The sequence below is a fragment of the Mollisia scopiformis genome (assembly GCF_001500285.1).
Source record: "Mollisia scopiformis unplaced genomic scaffold LY89scaffold_44, whole genome shotgun sequence".
Taxonomy (NCBI): domain Eukaryota; kingdom Fungi; phylum Ascomycota; class Leotiomycetes; order Helotiales; family Mollisiaceae; genus Mollisia; species Mollisia scopiformis.
The window spans coordinates 146,524-167,948 of NW_017263624.1; the positions used below are offsets into that span (position 1 = coordinate 146,524).

The window sequence follows — 21,425 nt, forward strand, 5'->3', positions numbered from 1 at the left end:
GCTAAGTCCCGTTTCGATGCGGGCTACCTTGCTTTTGCCGTGTCTGCCCCTCATCACTCACGAAGTTCTACCTCGACATCGCCAAAAATGGCGTATGTGATGAAGCCTGTATCGAGTGTCACTCCATGTAAGTTGGGAATCGGTTTGTAAAAAAAAAAAAAACTCATGAATTCACCACCAAGAATACAAAATGGCATTTCAAGCCCCTGCAGCACTTTAACCGGATCAAGTATAGCGTTTTACGGAACAACAGTTAATCCGCTGCCCACTAATTTTTCTTTACTATCCGCCTCGAAGGTGCGAAAATTCTGTTCCTCTTTCTGCACTTTACTGTGTACGCAAAGAGCATACATACTTTGATGATCTGAAAACTCGAGCCTACAATAGCAGCAATTGATATTGTCTGTGGCTCTAGAGGTTTTCTACCTCGTCCCTTCCCGCGTGGACCTTGTCCCGCGTCTTCTCTCCCTCTTCGTCCATTAGAAACTCAGCCGCACCGACTAGGACATTCTCCTTTGGTTTTTCCACTTGGGGTTTTCGCTATATTCCGCCTTTCAAGGACCTCAATTGATATATGAACACATCGATCATTACTTGGAAACAAGCTGCAATCATGGCTTCTACGGTATACCCGCCCGTTACCGCCCAATACGCAGAGGGGGAAAGCTTGATTGCCCTCGAGCTTCAAGATGGTGTCGTATACCAAGGATACAGTTTTGGAGCAGAAAAGAAGAGTGTTGCAGGAGAATTGGTCTTCCAAACGGGCATGGTGGGGTACCCAGAATCTGTAACGGACCCCTCATACCGAGGCCAAATCTTGGTCATTACATTCCCTTTGGTTGGCAACTATGGTGTCCCATCTCGAGAGACTCTGGATGAGCTCCTCAAAGATCTGCCAGCACACTTCGAAGCCTCGCAGATTCACATTGCTGGTCTTGTTGTGGCCTCTTACTCGGGCGAAGACTTCTCGCACTTCCTTGCAACATCTTCTCTCGGAACATGGCTGAAGGAGGAAGGTGTTCCTGCCATGTATGGTGTGGATACCCGAGCATTGACAAAGAGAATTCGAGAAGAAGGTAGCATGCTTGGACGCATGCTGGTTCAGAAGCAAACCCTGACCAACGGTTTGACTAATGGACACACCAATGGCACATCTGCGATCATTTCGAACAGCTGGAGATCTTCTTTCGAGACAATCGACTGGGTAAATCCAAACACAAAGAACCTCGTTGCAGATGGTAAGTTTTCATGCAAAACCCTAAATTCTGGGTTGACATTTCTATGTAGTTTCGATCAAAAAGCCCAAATTATATTCCCCAAATCCCGCGAATGCCTTGAAACACCCTTCTGGTAGCCCTGTACGTGTGCTGTGCTTGGATGTTGGATTAAAATACAATCAATTGCGGTGCCTGTTGAAGAGAGGTGTAGAAGTACTCGTCTGCCCCTGGAACTACGACTTCCCAGCCCTTGCCGGCAAGGACTATGATGGATTGTTCATTTCCAATGGTCCTGGAGATCCTGCCTTGATGGCCGAGACTGTCAAGCATATTGCATCTGCCATTCAAGAGAACAGAACGCCAATCTTTGGTATTTGTCTTGGTCACCAATTGCTGGCTAGAGCCGCAGGAGCAAGGACGTCGAAGATGAAATTTGGAAACCGTGGGCATAATATCCCTTGTACGAACATGTTGACTGGAAAATGTCACATTACATCGCAGAATCATGGTTTTGCTGTCGATGCAGATTCCCTGCCGGCTGAATGGACAGAGTTGTTCGTAAATGCCAATGATGGAAGCAATGAAGGCATTCGCCACATCAATAGACCTTACTTCAGTGTACAATTCCATCCGGAGAGCACCCCCGGCCCTAGGGATACCGAGTTCCTCTTTGATGTCTTCATCAACACGATCACGGACACTCTGAAAGACACCGGACTTCTCACAGCGCCTGTCCATTTCCCAGGTGGTGATGCCGCTGAGACTGAGAGACTACATCCCAAGATTGATGTCAAGAAAGTACTGGTTCTCGGCTCTGGTGGTCTCTCTATCGGTCAAGCTGGAGAGTTTGATTACTCTGGAAGTCAAGCAATCAAGGCTCTGAAGGAAGAGGGAATCTTTACCGTGTTAATAAACCCCAATATCGCAACTATACAAACATCGAAAGGCTTGGCTGACAAGGTTTACTTCCTGCCCGTTACAGCCGAGTTTGTGCGGAAAGTCATTATCCACGAACGCCCAGATGCAATTTATGTGACCTTTGGTGGTCAAACTGCACTTCAGGTCGGTATCCAGCTCAAGGACGAATTTGAAGAACTCGGGGTAAAGGTGCTTGGTACCCCAATCGAAACCATCATCACTACTGAGGATCGAGAACTGTTTGCTCGCAGCATGGAATCGATTGGCGAAAAGTGCGCGAAATCTGCTTCTGCCAGTACTACCGAGGAAGCCATGCGAGTGGTCAAAGGCATTGGATTCCCTGTCATCGTCCGGGCTGCATATGCTCTCGGTGGTCTCGGCAGTGGATTTGCAGACAATGAGAAGGAATTGATTGCTCTCTGCAACAAGGCATTTGCAGCCAGTCCACAAGTTCTAATTGAACGTAGTATGAAGGGTTGGAAGGAGATTGAATACGAAGTGGTACGAGACGCTCGAGATAACTGCATCACTGTATGCAACATGGAGAACTTCGATCCTCTGGGCATTCACACTGGCGACTCGATTGTGGTCGCTCCATCCCAAACACTCTCCGATGAAGACTACAACATGCTACGAACCACGGCAGTCAATGTCATTCGCCATCTCGGTGTTGTCGGAGAATGCAACATTCAATATGCCCTCAATCCGTTCTCTCGAGAATACTGTATCATCGAAGTCAATGCAAGATTGTCTAGATCGTCTGCATTGGCATCAAAGGCTACAGGATACCCGTTGGCGTTCATTGCTGCCAAGCTCGGTCTGGGGATCCATCTCAATAAGATCTCCAATTCCGTCACCAAGGTCACCTGTGCTTGTTTTGAGCCTTCACTTGATTACGTTGTGGTCAAGATGCCGAGATGGGATCTGAAGAAATTCACCCGTGTCTCTACGCAACTCGGCTCGTCCATGAAGAGTGTTGGTGAAGTCATGAGCATTGGCAGAACATTTGAAGAAGCTATACAGAAGGCAATTCGTGCCATTGATTTCCACAACCTTGGCTTCAACGACACAAAAGCTCTGATGTCCATTGATGATGAGCTTCAAACCCCTTCGGACCAACGTCTGTTCGCTATTGCCAACGCCATGCATTCGGGCTACTCTGTCAACAAGATCTGGGAAATGACAAAGATTGACAAGTGGTTCTTGAGCAGGTTGAAGGGTCTGAGTGATTTTGGCAAGATGATGACCAAATTCAATGCAAGCACGATCACAACGAACCTCCTTCGCCAGGCAAAACAACTCGGTTTCTGCGATCGCCAGCTGGCTAAATTCTGGAGCTCGAACGAACTTGCTGTGCGGCGACTGAGAGTTGAAGCTGGAATTGTTCCTGTCGTGAAGCAGATTGATACGGTCGCGGCCGAGTTTCCCTGCACGACAAACTACCTCTACTTGACGTACAATGGGTCTGAGAATGATATTTCATTCAACGACCATGGTGTGATGGTTTTAGGATCTGGTGTTGTAAGTCCTCTAGTCCTAGGAGATATTTCCGTCTCCAGTGCCATAAAGAGTGCTCTTGAGATGATTGCATGGCCCCTGCATTTTCCCTCAAGACAGTGCTGACTTTGGGAATCAACAGTATCGTATCGGCAGCTCTGTAGAATTTGGTAAGGCAATCCAGCTCCTTTTCTGTTGCGGATTCAAGAGCCAAGTTCTTCGGTCTTACTTTTCGGAGCAGATTCGGCTCTTCAGCTCTGCCCATCCTGAAAAATTCCTAGAAACTCATGCTGACTTTGCACTAGACTGGTGTTCTGTGCGTGCAATCAGAACTCTTCGTGAGACCGGATTCAAGACAGTCATGGTCAACTACAATCCCGAGACAGTGAGTACTGACTACGACGAAGCCGATCGACTCTACTTTGAGAACATCAACTTGGAAACAATCCTCGACATCTACCAACTTGAAAACTCCAGCGGTGTTCTCATTGCTATGGGCGGTCAGACACCAAACAATATCGCCCTACCTCTTCATCGCCTCAACATTAAAGTCCTCGGCACATCTCCCGAAATGATCGATACAGCGGAGAACCGTTACAAGTTCTCCAGAATGTTGGATCGGATTGGAGTTGATCAGCCAACATGGAAGGAATTGACCAGCTTCGAGGAAGCCAAAGTCTTCTGCAAGAAAGTGTCCTATCCCGTTTTAGTTCGACCTTCATACGTTCTATCTGGCGCAGCCATGAACACTGTTTATTCGGAGGCAGATTTGGAAGCATATCTTGCTCAAGCTGCAGAGGTCTCTAGAGAACATCCAGTTGTCATCACCAAATACATCGAGAACGCCAAAGAAATCGAGATGGATGCAGTTGCCAGAGATGGATCTATGGTCGGACATTTCATCTCGGAGCATGTGGAGAATGCTGGAGTACACTCTGGTGATGCTACATTGATTCTACCGCCCCAAGATCTTGAGCCAACCACAATTCAACGAATTGAGGAAGCTACACGCAAGATTGGCGAAGCTCTGAATGTTACTGGCCCTTTCAACATTCAGTTCATTGCCAAGGACAACGATATCAAGGTCATCGAATGTAACGTTCGAGCATCTCGTTCGTTCCCGTTCGTCTCGAAGGTCATGGGAGTTGATTTGATCGAGATGGCGACGAAAGCAAGTAGGTGGAAATCTCCATTCTGAATTGCTGTTTCCCTATATGAGCGCTCTGGGAGCCAAGAGACGTGGAGCTGAAACATCTCATAAACGGAGACCATCCACTTATTGGCTCTGCGGCGGCTCCCGGCTCCCAGAGCATCTCACTTCCTTTTCCGCTTTTTACTACGCTAATTCGTTGCAGTCATGGGCGTTCCATTTGTGGAATACCCACCCACAGAATTGCCACCCAATTGTGTCGGTGTCAAGGTCCCACAATTCAGTTTCTCACGTCTCTCCGGTGCTGATCCGGTTCTTGGTGTTGAAATGGCATCGACTGGAGAAGTCGCCTGCTTTGGCATTGACAAATATGAAGCCTATATCAAAGCTCTGATCTCGACCGGATTCAAGCTGCCAAACCGCAACATTCTTCTGTCCATTGGATCTTACAAAGACAAGAAGGAGATGCTACCATCGGTGGTTAAGCTCAATCGCATGGGATACAAGCTATTCGCCACTGCCGGTACTGCCGATTTCCTGCAGGAACACGACGTACCGGTTCAGTATCTCGAGATTCTCGGACCAGATGAGGATGATCAAAAATCGGAATACTCCTTGACTCAGCATCTTGCAAACAACATGATTGACTTGTACATCAATCTCCCTTCTAGCAATCGCTATAGACGTCCGGCAAATTACATGAGCAAAGGTTATCAAACACGAAGAATGGCCGTGGACTATCAAACTCCATTAGTGACCAATGTCAAGAATGCGAAGATTCTCATCGAGGCCATTGCACGCCATTTCGATCTCGAGATTAGCGCTATCGATGGTCAGACCAGTCACCGAACTGTGGTGCTCCCAGGTTTGATCAACATTGCGGCTTTTGTACCTGGTATTGCAGTCGCAGGCAATCACGACTTCCAAACTGTTACTCGAGCATCGATTGCCGCTGGCTTCACTATGATTCGAACCATGCCTCTTGGTCTTGAAGGTTCCGTGACAGACGCTCGCGCTTTGAAGACAGCCCAGAAGAATGCCAAGCGTGCTGCTTGTGACTACAACTTCTCTGTTGCGGCAACTTCTGCCAACGCCGATCAGATCAGCCAAGTCACTGGTGAAGTCGGATCTCTCTTTATCCCTTTCAATCATCTAGCAGATAACATCAGCAAGGTTGCCGCTGTCACTGCTCATTTCGAGGCATGGCCAAACTTCAAGCCAATCGTGACGGATGCAAAGATGACTGATCTTGCTTCGATTTTTCTTCTAGCAAGTCTCCACAACAGAAAGATCCACGTCAACAGTGCCACTACCAAGGATGACATCAAATTGATTGCTCTGTCCAAAGCCAAGGGCCTGAGGGTTACTTGTGATGTTGCCGTCTATTCGCTGTTCTTATCTCAAAGCGACTTCCCTGAAGCCAAATTCTTGCCTACTACCGAAGACCAGGCTGCTCTTTGGGAGCATATGAGTATCATCGATGTTTTCTCTGTCGGTAGCTTGCCATACCAGCTCGCTCATGCTGTCAAGCAACCGCCAAATGCAGCAGTCGGAATTGCCGATACTCTACCACTCCTCTTTACGGCTGTTGCAGATGGGAGACTTACTGTGGATGATATCAAAGCCCGCCTTCACGATAACCCCAAGGACATCTTTGAGCTCCACGACCAGGTTGGCGCTTCCGTTGAGGTTGAAATCGATCGGCCATATACATTTGCTCCTGTTGGCGTTTGGTCACCCTTCACTGGCAAGAAGACACACGGCGCCGTTCAGCGAGTCATCTTCCAGGATAAGACAGCTTGCCTAGACGGCGAACCTTCCGCCGACTTGATCGAAGGCAAGGACATGTCCTCGCACTTGATTGACGCTCATCTGGCGACTCCACTATCACCAGTCGTGAAGCCAGTGCTTGGCTCTCCCGCACTGGGACCAAGACCGGAGAGTTCTCATGGCTTCCATGGCCGCCGTCAATCGATGATTGGGGCCCCTGCAATGCGTCCTGCCAATCGTTCACGATTTTTGGATGGAGCTACTCAATCACCACAGCGATCCAGTACCGAGGATTTCGGGTCTATCTTATACCACCAGCCAACCATCTCCCCATCCCTGCAATCGCTTCTTGCCCAATCACCATTTAAGAATCAGCATGTCCTATCTGTGAACCAGTTTACTCGCCAAGATCTTCACTTGCTGTTCACTGTCGCTCAAGAAATGCGTTTGGGAGTTCAGCGAGAAGGTGTGCTCTCAATTTTGAAAGGCCGAGTTCTGATGACACTTTTCTATGAGCCATCCACTCGAACTTCTGCTTCGTTTGATGCAGCTATGCAACGACTTGGTGGTCGTACGGTTGCGATTGCGACAAACCATTCCAGCACGCAAAAGGGTGAATCTCTGGCTGACTCTATTCGGACACTTGGTTGTTACGGTGATGCAATCGTTCTTCGTCACCCCGATGAGAGCAGTGCTGCAACTGCGGCTAAGTTCTCTCCCGTTCCAATTCTCAATGGAGGCAATGGCAGCAAGGAACATCCTACACAAGCGTTCCTCGATCTATTCACCATTCGTGAGGAACTCGGTACTGTTACTGGTCTCACAATTACATTCACCGGTGATCTTAGATATGGTCGCACTGTTCACTCTTTGGTCAAGTTGCTGCAACACTACGATGTCAGCATCCAGCTGGTATCTCCCAAAGCATTGGCCATTCCAAGCGAGATTAGGGAATTGATCAAGTCCAAGCCTGGTCAGCTCTTGATTGAGACGACTGAGCTGACACCGGAGATCGTCGCTCGTAGTGACGTTCTCTACTGTACTCGGGTCCAGAAGGAGAGATTCGAGGACTTGGACGAGTATGAGAGATTGAAGGATAGTTTCATTGTCGATAACAAGACCTTGAAGAATGCCAAGAGCACGATGATTGTCATGCATCCTCTGCCTAGAAACAAGGAGATTGGTGAAGAGGTGGACTTTGATCAGAGGGCGGCATATTTCAGACAGGTAAGCATCATCTTCATGTTTCCAAAACAAAGCTAACGAAATCCAGATGAGATATGGTTTGTATACCCGAATGGCTTTGTTGGCTTTGGTTTTAGCTCCTTAAGTTTTGCTTTGATGGTGTTTTCAGCGAAGGAAAAGTTTGTGTTTAGGAATAAAATTACTAGACCGTATAGCCTCTAGGCCGTAGATGAGAAATGATTGTAGAACGAATTATTTTTGGTGTAAGGCGTCCGTGTGGGTTGTGTATGCAGGTGCTTAGGTGTGTGCGTACGTTGTGTTTGTGGTTACTGTATGTATTTATGTAGACTACGTCTGTATATAGCGAGTGTATGCTCATCAATTTATCGCAATCATCGGTTTCCATTCCCCCGCAACCAACAAGTCAGACAACGAATCCATAAAGTCCATCATAATGTCAAATACCCGGTCTTTTTCCTACTGGCACCAGCCCCGTGGATCATGGAGCTTGGCGATTTTACTGAATCGGGCATCTCGAGACAAAGTGGTTACGGTGGTTGAGGGCTGTCGACTGGATTGTCGACGTGGTTGTGTGGAGCAGGGTAGACATGGGATCCTTTGAGGTGAAGGTGGATTGATGAGTGCTGGAGATGGTGAGTGAAGATTCGAGTGGAAAATTTGGATGATACTTACGATTGTTCTTGCTGGTTGTGGATAGGGGAGCCTGCATCAGACAAATGGAGAGCAGAGTTTGCTGATTCTGGGTCTTGGCACTTTTGAATGGTCGCCATGATGGTTGAGATTGTGATGGAAATCGCAGGCTTAGAAGAAGTGCTTAATCAATTATAAATTGTGGAATTGTACAGATACGATGGAAGATAACAGCAGCATCTTGGAGTATGGGGGACATAGATATATACACATTGTGTTCCGCTTCAAAGGTCCCGAGGCCCATCGTTGACTCTGATCACTATTCACGAACTCGAAGCAATGCATGCAATAAAAAGTTATTGGCTTCCCCGCAAGAGTCTCAATGCAGAGCCTCATGTGAAGAACTTTGATTCGCAACCTCGCAAGTGAAGATGAAGTTATCGCCAGATTCGAGACTTGCAACCCAGAAGTTCGGCTTCCAACGTCAGCATATGGGACAGGGATGTCCCTACGACAGATCCAATCAATTCCCCCTACTCGGCTGCAGCCACCAAACCGTGCCCCGTCAGATTTCGCCTTGCTGTGCCACTTATCATGGAAGCGAGCCGAGTTCCAGGGGTCTCGAAATGCGACCACGAGGGAACGCGCCTCGCCAGCCAATCCCCATTGAACGAACCGACCAATCCCACTTCGTCAATGTCCAAAAATGGAAGCCTGAAGCTTGAGGGTCCTTGCAATGAGGCTGATGCTTCGTGGCAGAGCAGCTAGATGTTGTCCGTACGAGGGCGATGTGTTTGATGACTGCTCGTAAGGACATCGAGAAGAAGTTATAAGAAATGGAGAAGTTCTTGGATTCTAATCATCAGACAGCCCTTCGACTCTGCAGCTTTTCCAGAGACAACATTTTACGCTCTTCACCCTTCCATTAACGGACTTTTTCGACAGGACAAAATGTCTTCAACATGTAAAGGTCAGTATCATGAAGTCAATAGAATTCCAGACTTCTCTAACACAAATCAGATGTCACTGCTCCAAACACGATGTGGAATTTCTGCCCATCGGTTGGTCCCGCCTATCTCTTCGCAATTCTCTTCGCCTTGACTACCATCACGCATCTTGGCCAAGCAATCTACTACAAGAAAGCATACTGCTGGGTGATCATTCTATCGGGTCTTGCACAGACACTTTGCTACATCTTCAGAGTTTTGAGTATCTTGAATCCCGAGGTTTTTGGAGACTATGCGGCTTGGTTCATCTTGATTCTGGTAAGTCTATCATCTAGGAGGTTGTCTTTTTCTAACCACAACAGATTGCACCGCTCTTCACCAATGCGTTCGTATATATGGTGATGGGAAGGATGGTCTGGAACTACATCTCTTCTGCAAAGATTTATCGCATCACCGCATGGCGATTTGGAACTTTTTTCGTGATACTTGACGTCTGGTAAGAAATCTCTCGGGGAAAGGGATGAACTTAAGCTGATTTGGAAAGTGCTTTGCTCGTCCAAATTGTCGGAGCTGCCTCTGCAAGCGGGAACAACGAAGCAAACAACAAGGTGTTAGACGGGCTTCATATCTATATGGTTGGAGTGGGAATCCAGCAAGCCTTCATCCTGCTGTTCTTCGTGTTCGCCATCAAATTTCATCGCACTTATCTTGCGGAAAGTCGTCAGCAGAAGAAGGGAAACTCTCCTTTGGTTCTACTATACGTCATGTATGCAGCTTTGGCTCTGATCACTGTAAGTTCTCCGAATCTAGTCTCAGCCATCTACTGATGATATCAGCTGCGTATCATCTTCCGACTCTGCGAATACGCTCAAGGACTGAACAGCAAGATCCCAAATCACGAAGCGTTCCAATACTGTCTCGACTCACTTCCAATGTTGATTGCACTGGTACTCTTCAATATTGTACACCCCGGACGAGTGATGGCAGGGAAAGAGAGCAGCATTCCCGGCAGGAAAGAGAGGAAATACAAGCACGTTTCCAATAAGGCAGAGCGAGAAAGTCTCGGGGAGAATATGCAGGTTTTGGGAGCATAGGAATATTGTCAGCATGAACGAGTAATACCAATGATCAAGCTTTGCGAGGCGTCAGACGGGGAATTAGTTAGGTATTTTGGTGTAATTTAGAGTTCTTACTGTTATTGTAGCGTAGAAATAGTGCATTCAACCCCTGAGGTTGCAGTCATCAACCCTGTGACACAGGTGGCTGAAGCGCCTTAAAGATCCCTGAAATCCCAGCGCTGGAGCCTGGCTCGAAATTTACTGCGGCGCGGCGTTGTTGTACTTTCTTCCTTAACCTTGTTTCAAATACCCCACCAAAACACTTACTTTCTTCTTTACTGAACATAGAGAAATCTACTCCAAGGCTCGTCTTCATTCTTGATAGCAAATATTGCTCGAATTATTATTTCTGGAAGCCCTACTAATCTTCCACTCGGCCGCCTCGAAGAATGCCCCGAGTCGCGCGAGGTCAGAGGAAGCGAGCGTACAAACCAAAAACTAGGACTGGCTGTAGAACATGCAAGTAAGTTTGAATACCTCTTGATTGTCCATGCTGACCCATGCAGAGGTGAGAGCTTCCACCGAGTCAGGAATTGTGCTCATGATATAAAGTACGACATGTCAAATGTGGAGAAGAACGACCCTCGTGCGATAAGTGTACGTCTACGGGTCGAACATGCGATGGCTATGATTTTACAGCCGAAGAACCATCATCAAGTCGCTCAAGCAGTACTCATTCTTTAGTCCCTACATTGGGAACTTCGCCATCATCAAGTATCGTTGCTAACGACCGCGAGCAACGATCGTTTCACTTCTTCCGCCAGACGACTGTAGCTCATCTATCGGGATGCTTTAGCGAAGATGTCTGGGACAATCTCGTTCTTCAAACATCCCATCACGAACCTGCGATCAGACATGCAATCATTGCTCTGGGCTCCCTGCACGAAAGATACGTGACCCATGCTGCCTTGATCAATAGGCAAGATGCGTTAGATGATTTCGCTCTCCAGCAGTACAATCTGGCTATTCGATCTCTGATGGAACCATTGTCGAGAAAGAAGCGGCTGAGTGTGGACGTGTGTTTGGTGGCTTGTATATTGTTTGCTAGCTTTGAGGTAGGTTCTTCTCTGATATCGTCGTTGAAGCATGCTGTAGGAGTCTTCAATCACATAATATCTCGACCAAAGATGAATGGCAGATGCGAAACCCCTTTCCTCCAAAAACAGACGAGTTAAACTGACGAGGACCAGAGTATGCAAGGCAGCTACGGCCCTGCCATTGCACATATCAGGAGCGGAAATAAAATTCTTCACGAACTGCAATACGACGAGACAAATAAGGAATATTCTCATCACACCCTGGAGGTCTCTCGGAATCCATACGTACCCACAAATGTTGTGGAAGATCTCTTCCTTCGCCTCGATTTTCAAGCTACGCAGGTATGTTCCCAACTCTTATGCTAGACCCTGCTGAAATAGATAGATGGTTGGTGAACACAGTTGGGAATTTTACGGAAAGTCAAGTAGGACACTACAAAAACTTACCCCTCCTCGCACTTTCACCGCTCTGTCGATGGCACGAGAGCAGTTCATTCTGTGCTGGCACCGCTGCTCTTTCCTCCTACACGAGCTCGATCAAAATCTCGAGTCGCCTGACATCATGGCGCTGTTCGCCACCTGGCAAAAGACGTCGTCCGGTATCGTCGACGCCTGGAATGCTGCATTTGAGTCCTTCCTTGAGGAGAACGAAGACAAACTGTCAGAAAATGAGAAAAGGGGCGCAGCAATCATGAAGATCTTGAAGGCAACTGGTTTCATGGCACTTCGTAACGCCCATCCTACAGCCCATGATCAGGTGAAGTGGGATCAGTTTCGCGATCAGTATGAGGAGATCGTGGATCTCGCTGAAGGAATCATTAGCTCCAGTGCTGGAATACCGCAGTTTTCACTGGACATGGGAATCGTTGGCCCTCTGTATGAAGTCACTGCTCGGTGTCGAGATCCATTCGTTCGAAGGAGGGCGATATCGTTGTTGAAGTCTGCACAGCGGCAGGAAGGAGTTTGGAATTCTTTCTTGACAGCTACAGTAGCCGAAAGAGTTGTGCAGATTGAGGAAGGAGGGCTGGGAGAGGTGAATTGCTGCGAAGACATTCCTGACTGGGCAAGGATTTCCAGTGTTGCTCCCACCTTTGATCATATGGGAAGAAGGGCGATTCTGAGGTACACACGACCAGGAAGTAAGCATAGTATGGTGAGGCAACCGTATGAGGAAGTGATTGAATGGTAATAGGGTATCAAACTACAAAACAATCTTTGAAACTTCAGGGTCTGCCGCAGCGAGGATCTCAACTACCTCCTTCCACACCTCAGCCTGAATCTCCTTTGCTTCCTCTGTCTTGAAAAATGGCGCAGAAACCCTGACATGTTAGCTTGATTACTTGAGACTAGGTGGGAAACTCACTTCTCATATTCGTCATCTGTCAAGTATGGACGTCTGAATGTTCCATGCTGCTCTGGAGTGGTCTTTGCAGCTACGACAAGGGACCTAGCACCAACATCTGCAGGTACAGCTTTGAGAGCCAAAGCCATGTATGCTTTCGCAACACACTGCATACCCCAAACACCACCTCCAAAGCTGCGAGCGATGCCGGTCTGGACGATTCCAGGGCATACGGTGTTGACAATGGGCGATATCCTAACGATTAGTGGACGTTCACGAAAGAGGAGAGGGCGCTTACTTTCCACCAGCAGATGCGATCTTGTCCATTGCGTTGACGCAATAATGAAGCATCAGTTTGGAAATACCATACGCGTCGCGACCAGACATGAAATTTTCTTCCTTGCTCCAGAACGTGATGATATCTTTTCTTGGCCATTTGGAGAGGTCATTTTCCCAGTGAGAGCCTGAGCCGACAAAAAGCAAATGCGATTGCTCTGGTTTTGATCTCATCCATTGGATGAGCAGAAGTCCAAGTAAAGTGGTTGAGAGGACGTTGACTTGGATGTTGGCGAACCATCCTTCAGGGGATGGCTTCCAAACGAATTCTTGGACTCCGCAGTTCTGGGTGGTCAGCGATGGCAGCGAAGTGAACGTGAGTACTTACAAGCAGAATGATATCAAAATGTCTGTTCTCCTTCTTGAATGTGTTGACGAAAGTTTTGACTCCTTCGAAAGTGTCCATGTCCAGGATCATCACATCGACTAGCTTTCCTGTACGACTCTCGATGTCGAGTTTTGCCTGCTCGCCTTTCGCGGCAGTGCGGGCGGTGATGGTGACACTTGCTCCATGCTGGAGGTAATGAACCGTTGCTTCAAGACCAAGTCCGCTTGTCGCACCCGTGATGAGAACAGTTTCGCCTTCGAACGAGAGATCAGCTGGCAGAGTATCGGATTTTAAGCCGCCTCCTAGGATGTTTCGTGCAAAGGTTGACATCGTGACCGAGGTGAAAACGATTGAAAATCTACTGCTGCAAACGGAGTAGAACGTGAAATTAGAGATAACGAGTGCTATGTCTGGAGTCTTAAAGGGATGGAGGTAACAAAATGTTGATGGATTTAAAGACGTAGATCCGTGATGATTGAGGATGCAAACGCATTCGGCGGGTTTTGGTTGAGGCTAAGTGCCGGCAGGTCATGCAGGATGCTCCTTCCGAATTACACGCATGATGCAACGAACACTAATTTGATGACCAATTCACGTTCCACCAAAGAAACAATTGAGAGTACACATTTGACGAGAAGTAGGCTGATTTGAGGTCCTGAGATTGGTCGAGATGATCTTGGTACCTAGGTAGAGATGCTCGGCTCGGCTCGCACGTGTTTTGGCCCCCTTTTCCTTCACGCCGAAGTACCAAGGCGGCGCTGACATTCGATCGGGGCCAGTCATAGCATAAACTGCACTCATGCGCACTTCCTTCATTAGCAATAATGTTTCTCCTACGGGCGAAATTGCCTGATATCTCCGCGATGAGAAGACAGCACTGGGAAGAGAAAACCCTCCACGAGCTTTCAAGCCAGACTGTAAAATGCTTGCGAATTTCGAAATCAGATTCATTATTATTCCTCGTCCAATATACAATCGGACACTCATCATCCAGACTCATTCAACTCGACAATTCGCATCTTCTGTCGGAGAACTCTCCCAAGATCTAAAGAAATATGCCACTCCTCTGCAATGATCTTTCCGTGGCCTGCTCTGCACCGACAGTCCCAAAATAGTAAGGCTAATGAGATTGTTAAGATGGCTGTGCGAAGGTCAGACTGTCAGTGTACGGGTTTGCTGTGTAACGTCACTTTGTTAGCATGATATGTCGAAAGGAAGATGGAGTATTCGTACCAAGCATTTCTAGCATATCATTCCAACCTAGCGACCGGCCTGACATAACAACAAGCCGGCTGCCTAGTCAGATTGTCATGGGAATTGTACTTGCTTTGAGCTTTTGGAAGCTGAAGGAAACGGAAACTCAAGACTAGCATGACGATCAAGAGCCTCATTTCCAGCATCGCGATCCGTTTACCGAAGCAACCTCTCTTCCCAGTTGAAAATGGGAGGGAGAGCCCAGCATCAGGGTCAAAGTTACCCATGCTATCCAACCATCGCTCAGGTATGAATTTTTCAAATGAAGAGTTCCAGTTTTGGACCCCCGGCAATTGAGAACAGAGAGGTTGCTTGAAGTTTGGTCCCAGCTGCTTCTCCACCTCGAAGATATCTTGATTGATCATGGAACCTGGTGGAGGCTGGGTTATCAGGAGGATCGGGGTGAATGCTGGAACGTGATGGCCCATGATTTCACAATCTGTGAGCGTCTCTCGGAAGAGTACAGGACCAGTACATGCCATTCGTAGAATTTCCGCGAGGACTGCGTCGAGGTAAGGAATCTCAGCCTGTGCGATATTCAAGCCGCTCGGCAGATTGGACTTGGTGGCATCCGGGAAAGCTTGCTTCAAAGCAATGTGTAGTTGTTCCTGAACTTCTTGATGATCTGCTAGGTACTTCAGTCCCCAAGCGGTCGTGGTTGCTGTAGTCTCGTGACCAGTGATCAAAAGCTCTAAAATCTCGTCGATCAATGCGACATCCGACACAGTATCGTCTTGTTGTTTTAAAACTTCGCTGAGTCCACACCGAATTGTTGGGATGTTGGCTTTCAGATGTTCTCGGGTATTATAGACAATGGAGTTGAGCGTTGCATGTGTTCTCGTCTTGGCAAGACGGAAACGAGGGATCCTGTTTATGACGAACTTGTAGATGCGTGGCGTGATACCAGTCACTACCCAAAGCAGTCCCGTCATGAGGGTCCTGAAGTCCTGAAAGAAGAAGGGGAATGAAGGGCTCTGCACGGTGCTAGTATTTGGATCTCCCTTCTCCTGTATGTATGAAATGCTAGCACCAGCAAGCCCTAGATCACGGCCAAGGAGAACTTTCCACATGCTCTCGAGAGTAGTTCGACATATATCGTCATATGCTGCGAAGGATGAACCGTCCGTCATTTGAGCTTTGATTGTCCAAAGCTCTATCGATCTTCGAATTGCTGCCTCGAAAGCAGGTGTTGCAACGGTGTCTAGGAAATCTGGGGTAAGCATGCAATTCCATAGTCGCCGCTGTCGCTTGAATGAAAGCGTCGTTTGCATGCCTGTCGTGGCATTCGGAACAACTGTGTTGAACCAGAATTGAATGAGCGTGGCCCGGTCGATCTCATGGACTCTCTTTACGATAATGTCTTTGATTTGGCGAAGGTCCGAAATGAGCAGTACGGGAGTTCTGGTTGAGAACGAAGGAACCATAATTTGAACGATGGACGATCTATGCTTTATGCATTGTGAAGAGAGCCAATCGAAAGTGGATCCAGCTCTGATGCTGTGGGCACCAAGCGAGAGAAGGTCTCCACATGGCATCCATCTTGTCAGGCGACTGTAGGGGATACCAGGCAAAGGTTTCGGAACAAGAATTCTGTTCAAGAGCCAGAGGAAAGCAACGATAGCCAGAGGGATGTAAACAACTGCAAGTATCGTGGTGAACATGTTTGTTGTGTTGGTAACTTGAGAAGGGCACAAGGGCTTGTGCACCTCTGTTCGTTATGTACCTCGACCCGCTACTCTGAATGACAGAGGGATTCGACCAAATACACTTCCAGACGCGTATCGAAGGATTTTCGGAGTCTCGTGCACCTCTTTTCACGACAGTCGACTACTCATAGGTCAACAACGTATCTACAGCCGAAACTTGCAGAAGAGTAAGTTTAGTGCCGCTTAATGCGACCTATCAGTTACTCATTGAGCTGATGCACTCGACCGTGCCGGACTGCGAGGCACATTGGGTTCACATTGGCGAAAACCAACACCACAACTGACGTATCTTCGTGATATGACTAGGAAATAACAGCATAGCTATTCTCAAGCTTGTTTTCATGACCAAGAATCTTCCACTGTTAATACAGGATGGTGGCGAATTCGCATCATAGAGACTTGAAAGTGAATATCTTAGTGACTGTTGTTGCGAGTTCGTACTTCATAGCCAATGAGCATCAGAACGGTAGGACTTGAGCGTAGGATTCAGCTTCGGGTGGCTTACCCATGACTGATGTGAGATGAAATCTGACTATTTGAGTTCCCCCGCAGTCCTGACGGCGTGGTGATAAGAAATCTTGGCCGTGAGGAGTCTCAACTGAGCTTGTGCCACTATGCTCTAAAGAGCTGCAAAAGAATCCTTGCTTCCTCCTACAAAGATGTCGAGCTATTTCCACCCACTGAAGGAAGGCTTAGAAGAGAGTCGAGTTCCAAGGGGAGATAGAGAAATTTGAGAGCACGGGGGACGTCATGTTGCAAGTAAATCCAATGAAGGCAAGGCAATCGACAGATCAAGCTCTGCAAAAGAAAGGCTGGTGCCGCGGAAGAGCAGACACGCAGATTATCCACAGCCCGCGCAAAAGCGCACAGACGCCCGGGCACAGACAATGTAGACTTTTTCGATACGGCAGCTTTACTCGCTAGAGTCGCTCTTGTGCAGAAGATTGTGTCTTTGTGGTCAGGTCTTTTGGAGCTTCACCTTATCCTGCCTCCCCAAGGCGCTCGTGGGTGGGTTCAATGATACGGATTTTGTCGAAGCAAGTAAAGCTGAAAGAAGGATTGTTGCAGCGGACTCGAATAACAAAGCGGTGGTCGGGTCGGATCTAGGGAGAAGCAGAATTCTTTCGTCGGAGGAATCTGGTTCTGTGGAACAACTCGTTTAGGGAATGAAGCGGATAATTCAACTTTCTCGAGCTGCTGGGTTTGTTGCTATGCTCCCGTTTTGCTAACGTTGTAGAGAAGGTTCAATGATGACAGGTAATTGCTGTGAGGTTGGCTGAACTGCATCTCCCGTCATTACTGTGTAGCAGCACGTGAGAGAGCTTCAATAGGTACCTAGGTACCTAGGTAACCTAGGGGGGTGTTTTTAAGACCTTGAAGAACATGAGGTGAGCTTGGAAGTTCTTTTAATCCGGAGCAGCAATCTCACTTCTTGAAGGAGGATTATTTCATCAGATCACGTGCATCACATAAAGAAAGACCTGGCAGTCGCCATATGAGCCTGAATTATATTGCGGAATGACAATTTACTTCTTGATCTTGATTCACACTAGATGATAGATGTTCTCACTTCTGTTGCGATGATTTTATCGCTAATCCCCGCTTCTCTCCTTTGTGCAATTTCATGCAGAGAGCACATCATCTCCGACAACCCCAAGCCCAAGCATTTATCTCACCAATGCCCTTCAAAGATAGAATTTGAAGCGCCAATGGTGGAAGAAGCTATTCCTCATCGTCTTAGTGTTGCACTTCAGCATCTCGAGGCTTTCCAACCCCCAATCAGTAATCACTATGGACTCACTGGAGAGTGCGAATGATCTGCTTGTGCCGATATCCGTTTATCTTTAATGTTTTACTGAACATTGAAATCAAAATGAACTTGAACATGGTCTGAGGATTGAACAGCACTCAGACGGAGATCGGTCAAGGTACTTATCTCCGTGCTGAAAGCTGTTTTGAGAGGTCCAATCTTCAATGTCGTTATCGTGTGGATGGATTTCTGCAATGATCTAGCTCCCATATGGATGGCAAGGCAAAATTCGGACCATCACTTCCTGCTGACGCCATTTATTCCTTGTAGAAGTTGGAATATATAGATCGATGATTCTCCTTACTTTCTTCATTAGCCATCATCCCCGAATAGCAAACAACGAACTCCAGCAGCGTACCTCCTTTAGCAATACATCAACATGGCTCCATCTGTACAGCAACTTCCCGAGGATATCCCAGCCCCAAGTCTTGAGAAGCTTGGGATCACAAATGATGCTCCTGAGGAAGTTCTCCAAGAAGCTCCAAAGCAAGCTCCAAAGCAAGCTCCAAAGGAAGTCCCTAATGTGAAGAGACAAATCGATCTCGAGGGAGGAAAGACTGATGCCAAGGTGATTATCTCAAAACATCCCACCTTTGAACTTTCTGACCAATTAGTATCCTCAATACCTTCCAACTTGGAATCATGGCCAGAAGTACCCTCCCTTGGAGCCCTTCACCCATGTTGAGCATGGCAAGGGTGCCGACGCCACCTTCAAAGATCTGCTTCCAGAAGGCAGTAAAATTCAGAAGCTTACTCCGAGCATTGGATCTGAGGTCACAGGCGTTCAACTGAGCAAGCTCACCGCTGCTGGAAAAGATCAATTGGCCCTTCTCGTGGCTCAGCGTAAGGTTGTGGCATTCCGTGACCAAGATTTTGCAGACCTTCCGCTCCAAGAGGCTCTCGACTTCGGTGGATACTTCGGCCGACATCACATTCATCCTACTAGCGGAAGCCCAGAGGGCTTTCCTGAATTGCACATCGTCCACCGATACGGCGCTACCGGCAGCGAATTCGAAGCCTTCCTGGCTAATCGCAACAGCACTGTGAGCTGGCATTCTGATGTTACTTACGAGGCACAAACTCCTGGAACCACGTTCTTGTATATCTTCGACACGCCTGAGACTGGTGGGGACACCCTGTTTGCCAATCAAGTCGAAGCATACAACCGTCTGTCAGAGCCGCTGAAGGAGAGATTGCATGGGCTGAAAGCAGTGCATTCTGGATTCGAGCAAGCTCAGTTCAGCAGAGATCGAGATGGTGTGGTGAGGAGAGAGCCTGTCAAGAACGAGCACCCTCTCGTGAGAACTCACCCTGCTACAGGCGAGAAAGCACTCTTTGTGAACACTGGTTGTGAGTATTACCACTCGATCTAATGAAATAGACTAACAATGAAAGTCACTCGCAGCATCGTGGGGCTGAAGAAAGAGGAGTCCGAAGCACTCTTAGCCTTCTTGTTCAATCATATCAGCAGAGGTATTGACTACCAAGCTCGTGTGAGATGGGCGCCGAAGACGGTGGTGGTGTGGGATGTGAGTGTTGTATGTTCCCTGAATGCAGGTTGCTGACTATGATAGAATCGTGTGACTGTCCATTCTGCGACGGCCGATTGGAGAACTGGTGAACGTCGCCACTTGGCAAGAATCACTCCTCAAGCTGAAGTCCCATTTGAGACCCCATACGTTAAGGGTGATGTGGAGACGAAGGCTTGAGATTGACGTCGACGTTTGACCTTTGGGAGCGGCAAGCTCAATTAAGCCCGATCGCCTGAGATTTTAAGCGACCGCGCAGAGACATGATTTTTGCATGAGATAACGGCAATGGGACAGAAAGTAGAATGAATCTTTTCTTCCGAACACAAATAGCGCTTCAAACAAGAGCAGTGATCCAGATGACCCATTCAACATGCAGCGAGACTCCAGAAACCAGGTAGGGGAATTCGATAAGTGTGCAATATCATGGTGTGTGTAGGCTTTTGGAAGCTGATCAGATCTTCCAACGGGTATGTATCTGATGTACAGTACAAGTCGTCGAAAATGGGACGATGAGGGTTGTGAAGCGGAGTTTGATGACATAAGCCGACCACCACAACGATCTGCAACTCGCAACTTTCACGACCTCAAGAATCGCAAGAATTCTGCCTTCGGACCTGCACCTTCAAGGTAATCCCAAAGAAACCCTTACTTTCGCCGCGGCTATGCTGAGAATGGCAAAATGGAACGAAGGGGAGGCAGTGGTTTGCAGTGAGGTGTCACGGTGAGGGACGTCTTGTTGACGCAAGATCGATTCTTGTAAACAGAGCAGGTCAGTACAAATTGGATGAAGACGGGATGCAGGCCAGATATAGCTAACCATCAATCAGTATTGTTCGTCTTTCCCCTTGACGCAATGCCATTCGTGCTCAATTCGAAACCTCTTTCCTGCGAAGACCAGCCACTCCTCTCTCGATTCCTCGATCCTTTTCCTCCTCCGCGGCTATGAATCGAATCCTCTATTCCTCATTCGTTTCCTTCTTTCTTGTACAGACCCGGTCCATCACGGTCTGCTTACCATACACTCGTCTCCATCCTCCAATGCTTATAAGGTTACCTATCGCTGGAGGGTCCCGCTTGATGATGATATAAACCTCCGACGCATTTGACTCATGGGGAAAAGGTCCTTCAATGATCGTTCCTTCGTCAGTCAAAGTAGTCTTGGAAAATAGCTCGAACTGTCTATTTCCGTGGCTTATGCTTTCCTTACACTGAAGCCAGGATACCTGCATTTCAGGACGCAAGATGGTGTAGTCAACTACAAGTGTTAGCAGATTCGGTACCAAGTTAGGTGCTTACGTCTATCTTGCAAAGGAGTGCGCCAGACAACCGCCTTAGGAGCCCTGAATTGGCCGGCCGTCTTAATATGGTGGACTAGATGGACAATCTCTTCGTGTTTGAATGGCTGCCCTTTTTCGAGCCGCTGCGAAGCAATCTCGAGACAAGTATCCAGGCATGCATCCAGAGCGCGGAACGCAAATTGTTCTGCGTTTTCCCGAAACCTTGGAGCTGGGATATCCGCCCATGGAGATACAGTTGGGCTTTTCACAGGAGGTGCGCTTTGAGGTGAGTCCGCCATACTTGTCTGATGGAAAGGGCTGCCCTGTTCGGATGCGATCATGGTATGCAG

At 47.8% G+C, this 21,425-nt stretch overlaps 7 protein-coding genes across 7 annotated transcripts; 4 read left to right on the forward strand and 3 right to left on the reverse strand.

The window, feature by feature from the left end:
• Positions 1-325: 325 nt before the first annotated feature.
• LY89DRAFT_790580 (carbamoyl-phosphate synth) lies at positions 326-8,126 on the forward strand. Its single transcript, XM_018223385.1, has 6 exons — positions 326-1,238; positions 1,288-3,656; positions 3,775-3,802; positions 3,938-4,807; positions 4,988-7,779; positions 7,826-8,126. The coding sequence occupies exons 1-6, from the start codon at positions 575-577 to the stop codon at positions 7,880-7,882; spliced, it is 6,780 nt and encodes a 2,259-aa protein (XP_018060773.1). The 5' UTR covers positions 326-574; the 3' UTR covers positions 7,883-8,126.
• Positions 8,127-8,254: 128 nt separating this feature from the next.
• LY89DRAFT_790581 (uncharacterized protein) lies at positions 8,255-8,795 on the reverse strand (the record flags this gene model as incomplete). Its single annotated transcript, XM_018223386.1, has 2 exons — positions 8,431-8,795; positions 8,255-8,381 (listed from the first exon to the last, which is right to left on the reverse strand). Exons 1-2 carry the CDS (start codon positions 8,526-8,528, stop codon positions 8,255-8,257), a joined length of 225 nt encoding a protein of 74 aa, XP_018060774.1. The 5' UTR covers positions 8,529-8,795.
• A 382-nt stretch (positions 8,796-9,177) lies between these two features.
• LY89DRAFT_633035 (uncharacterized protein) lies at positions 9,178-10,511 on the forward strand. The gene is made up of 5 exons (XM_018211326.1): positions 9,178-9,358; positions 9,409-9,653; positions 9,698-9,831; positions 9,880-10,126; positions 10,172-10,511. Exons 1-5 carry the CDS (start codon positions 9,340-9,342, stop codon positions 10,427-10,429), a joined length of 903 nt encoding a protein of 300 aa, XP_018060775.1. The 5' UTR covers positions 9,178-9,339; the 3' UTR covers positions 10,430-10,511.
• A 331-nt stretch (positions 10,512-10,842) lies between these two features.
• Positions 10,843-12,679, forward strand: LY89DRAFT_603422 (uncharacterized protein; the record flags this gene model as incomplete). Its single annotated transcript, XM_018210302.1, has 4 exons — positions 10,843-10,903; positions 11,006-11,471; positions 11,646-11,832; positions 11,876-12,679. The coding sequence occupies 4 exons, from the start codon at positions 10,843-10,845 to the stop codon at positions 12,677-12,679; spliced, it is 1,518 nt and encodes a 505-aa protein (XP_018060776.1).
• A 6-nt stretch (positions 12,680-12,685) lies between these two features.
• LY89DRAFT_412289 (NAD(P)-binding protein) lies at positions 12,686-13,948 on the reverse strand. Its single transcript, XM_018207338.1, has 4 exons — positions 13,497-13,948; positions 13,131-13,453; positions 12,854-13,087; positions 12,686-12,809 (listed from the first exon to the last, which is right to left on the reverse strand). Exons 1-4 carry the CDS (start codon positions 13,824-13,826, stop codon positions 12,692-12,694), a joined length of 1,005 nt encoding a protein of 334 aa, XP_018060777.1. The 5' UTR covers positions 13,827-13,948; the 3' UTR covers positions 12,686-12,691.
• Positions 13,949-15,124: 1,176 nt separating this feature from the next.
• Positions 15,125-16,354, reverse strand: LY89DRAFT_557882 (cytochrome P450; the record flags this gene model as incomplete). Its single annotated transcript, XM_018208406.1, has 1 exon — positions 15,125-16,354. A coding segment is annotated over one exon (1,230 nt), but the record flags the coding sequence as incomplete, so codon positions are not given.
• Positions 16,355-18,645: 2,291 nt separating this feature from the next.
• Positions 18,646-19,975, forward strand: LY89DRAFT_603409 (alpha-ketoglutarate-dependent taurine dioxygenase; the record flags this gene model as incomplete). Its single annotated transcript, XM_018210300.1, has 4 exons — positions 18,646-18,834; positions 18,881-19,616; positions 19,662-19,795; positions 19,841-19,975. 4 exons carry the CDS (start codon positions 18,646-18,648, stop codon positions 19,973-19,975), a joined length of 1,194 nt encoding a protein of 397 aa, XP_018060779.1.
• Between the last annotated feature and the right edge of the window lie 1,450 nt (positions 19,976-21,425).

Excerpts from the sequence above, each read along its gene's own strand:
- LY89DRAFT_633035 (XM_018211326.1), top strand. Across the intron at positions 9,654-9,697 it reads CTTGGTTCATCTTGATTCTG|ATTGCACCGCTCTTCACCAA; the intron begins GTAAGTCTATCA and ends TAACCACAACAG. Across the intron at positions 9,832-9,879 it reads TTCGTGATACTTGACGTCTG|TGCTTTGCTCGTCCAAATTG; the intron begins GTAAGAAATCTC and ends TGATTTGGAAAG.
- LY89DRAFT_790580 (XM_018223385.1), top strand. The coding sequence starts at position 575 with ATGAACACATCGATCATTACTTGGAAACAAGCTGCAATCATGGCTTCT. Across the intron at positions 1,239-1,287 it reads AAAGAACCTCGTTGCAGATG|TTTCGATCAAAAAGCCCAAA; the intron begins GTAAGTTTTCAT and ends ATTTCTATGTAG. Across the intron at positions 7,780-7,825 it reads GGGCGGCATATTTCAGACAG|ATGAGATATGGTTTGTATAC; the intron begins GTAAGCATCATC and ends AACGAAATCCAG.
- LY89DRAFT_412289 (XM_018207338.1), bottom strand. The coding sequence starts at position 13,826 with ATGTCAACCTTTGCACGAAACATCCTAGGAGGCGGCTTAAAATCCGAT. Across the intron at positions 13,088-13,130 it reads ATCGCATCTGCTGGTGGAAA|GATATCGCCCATTGTCAACA; the intron begins GTAAGCGCCCTC and ends ACTAATCGTTAG. Across the intron at positions 12,810-12,853 it reads ACAGATGACGAATATGAGAA|GGTTTCTGCGCCATTTTTCA; the intron begins GTGAGTTTCCCA and ends CTAACATGTCAG.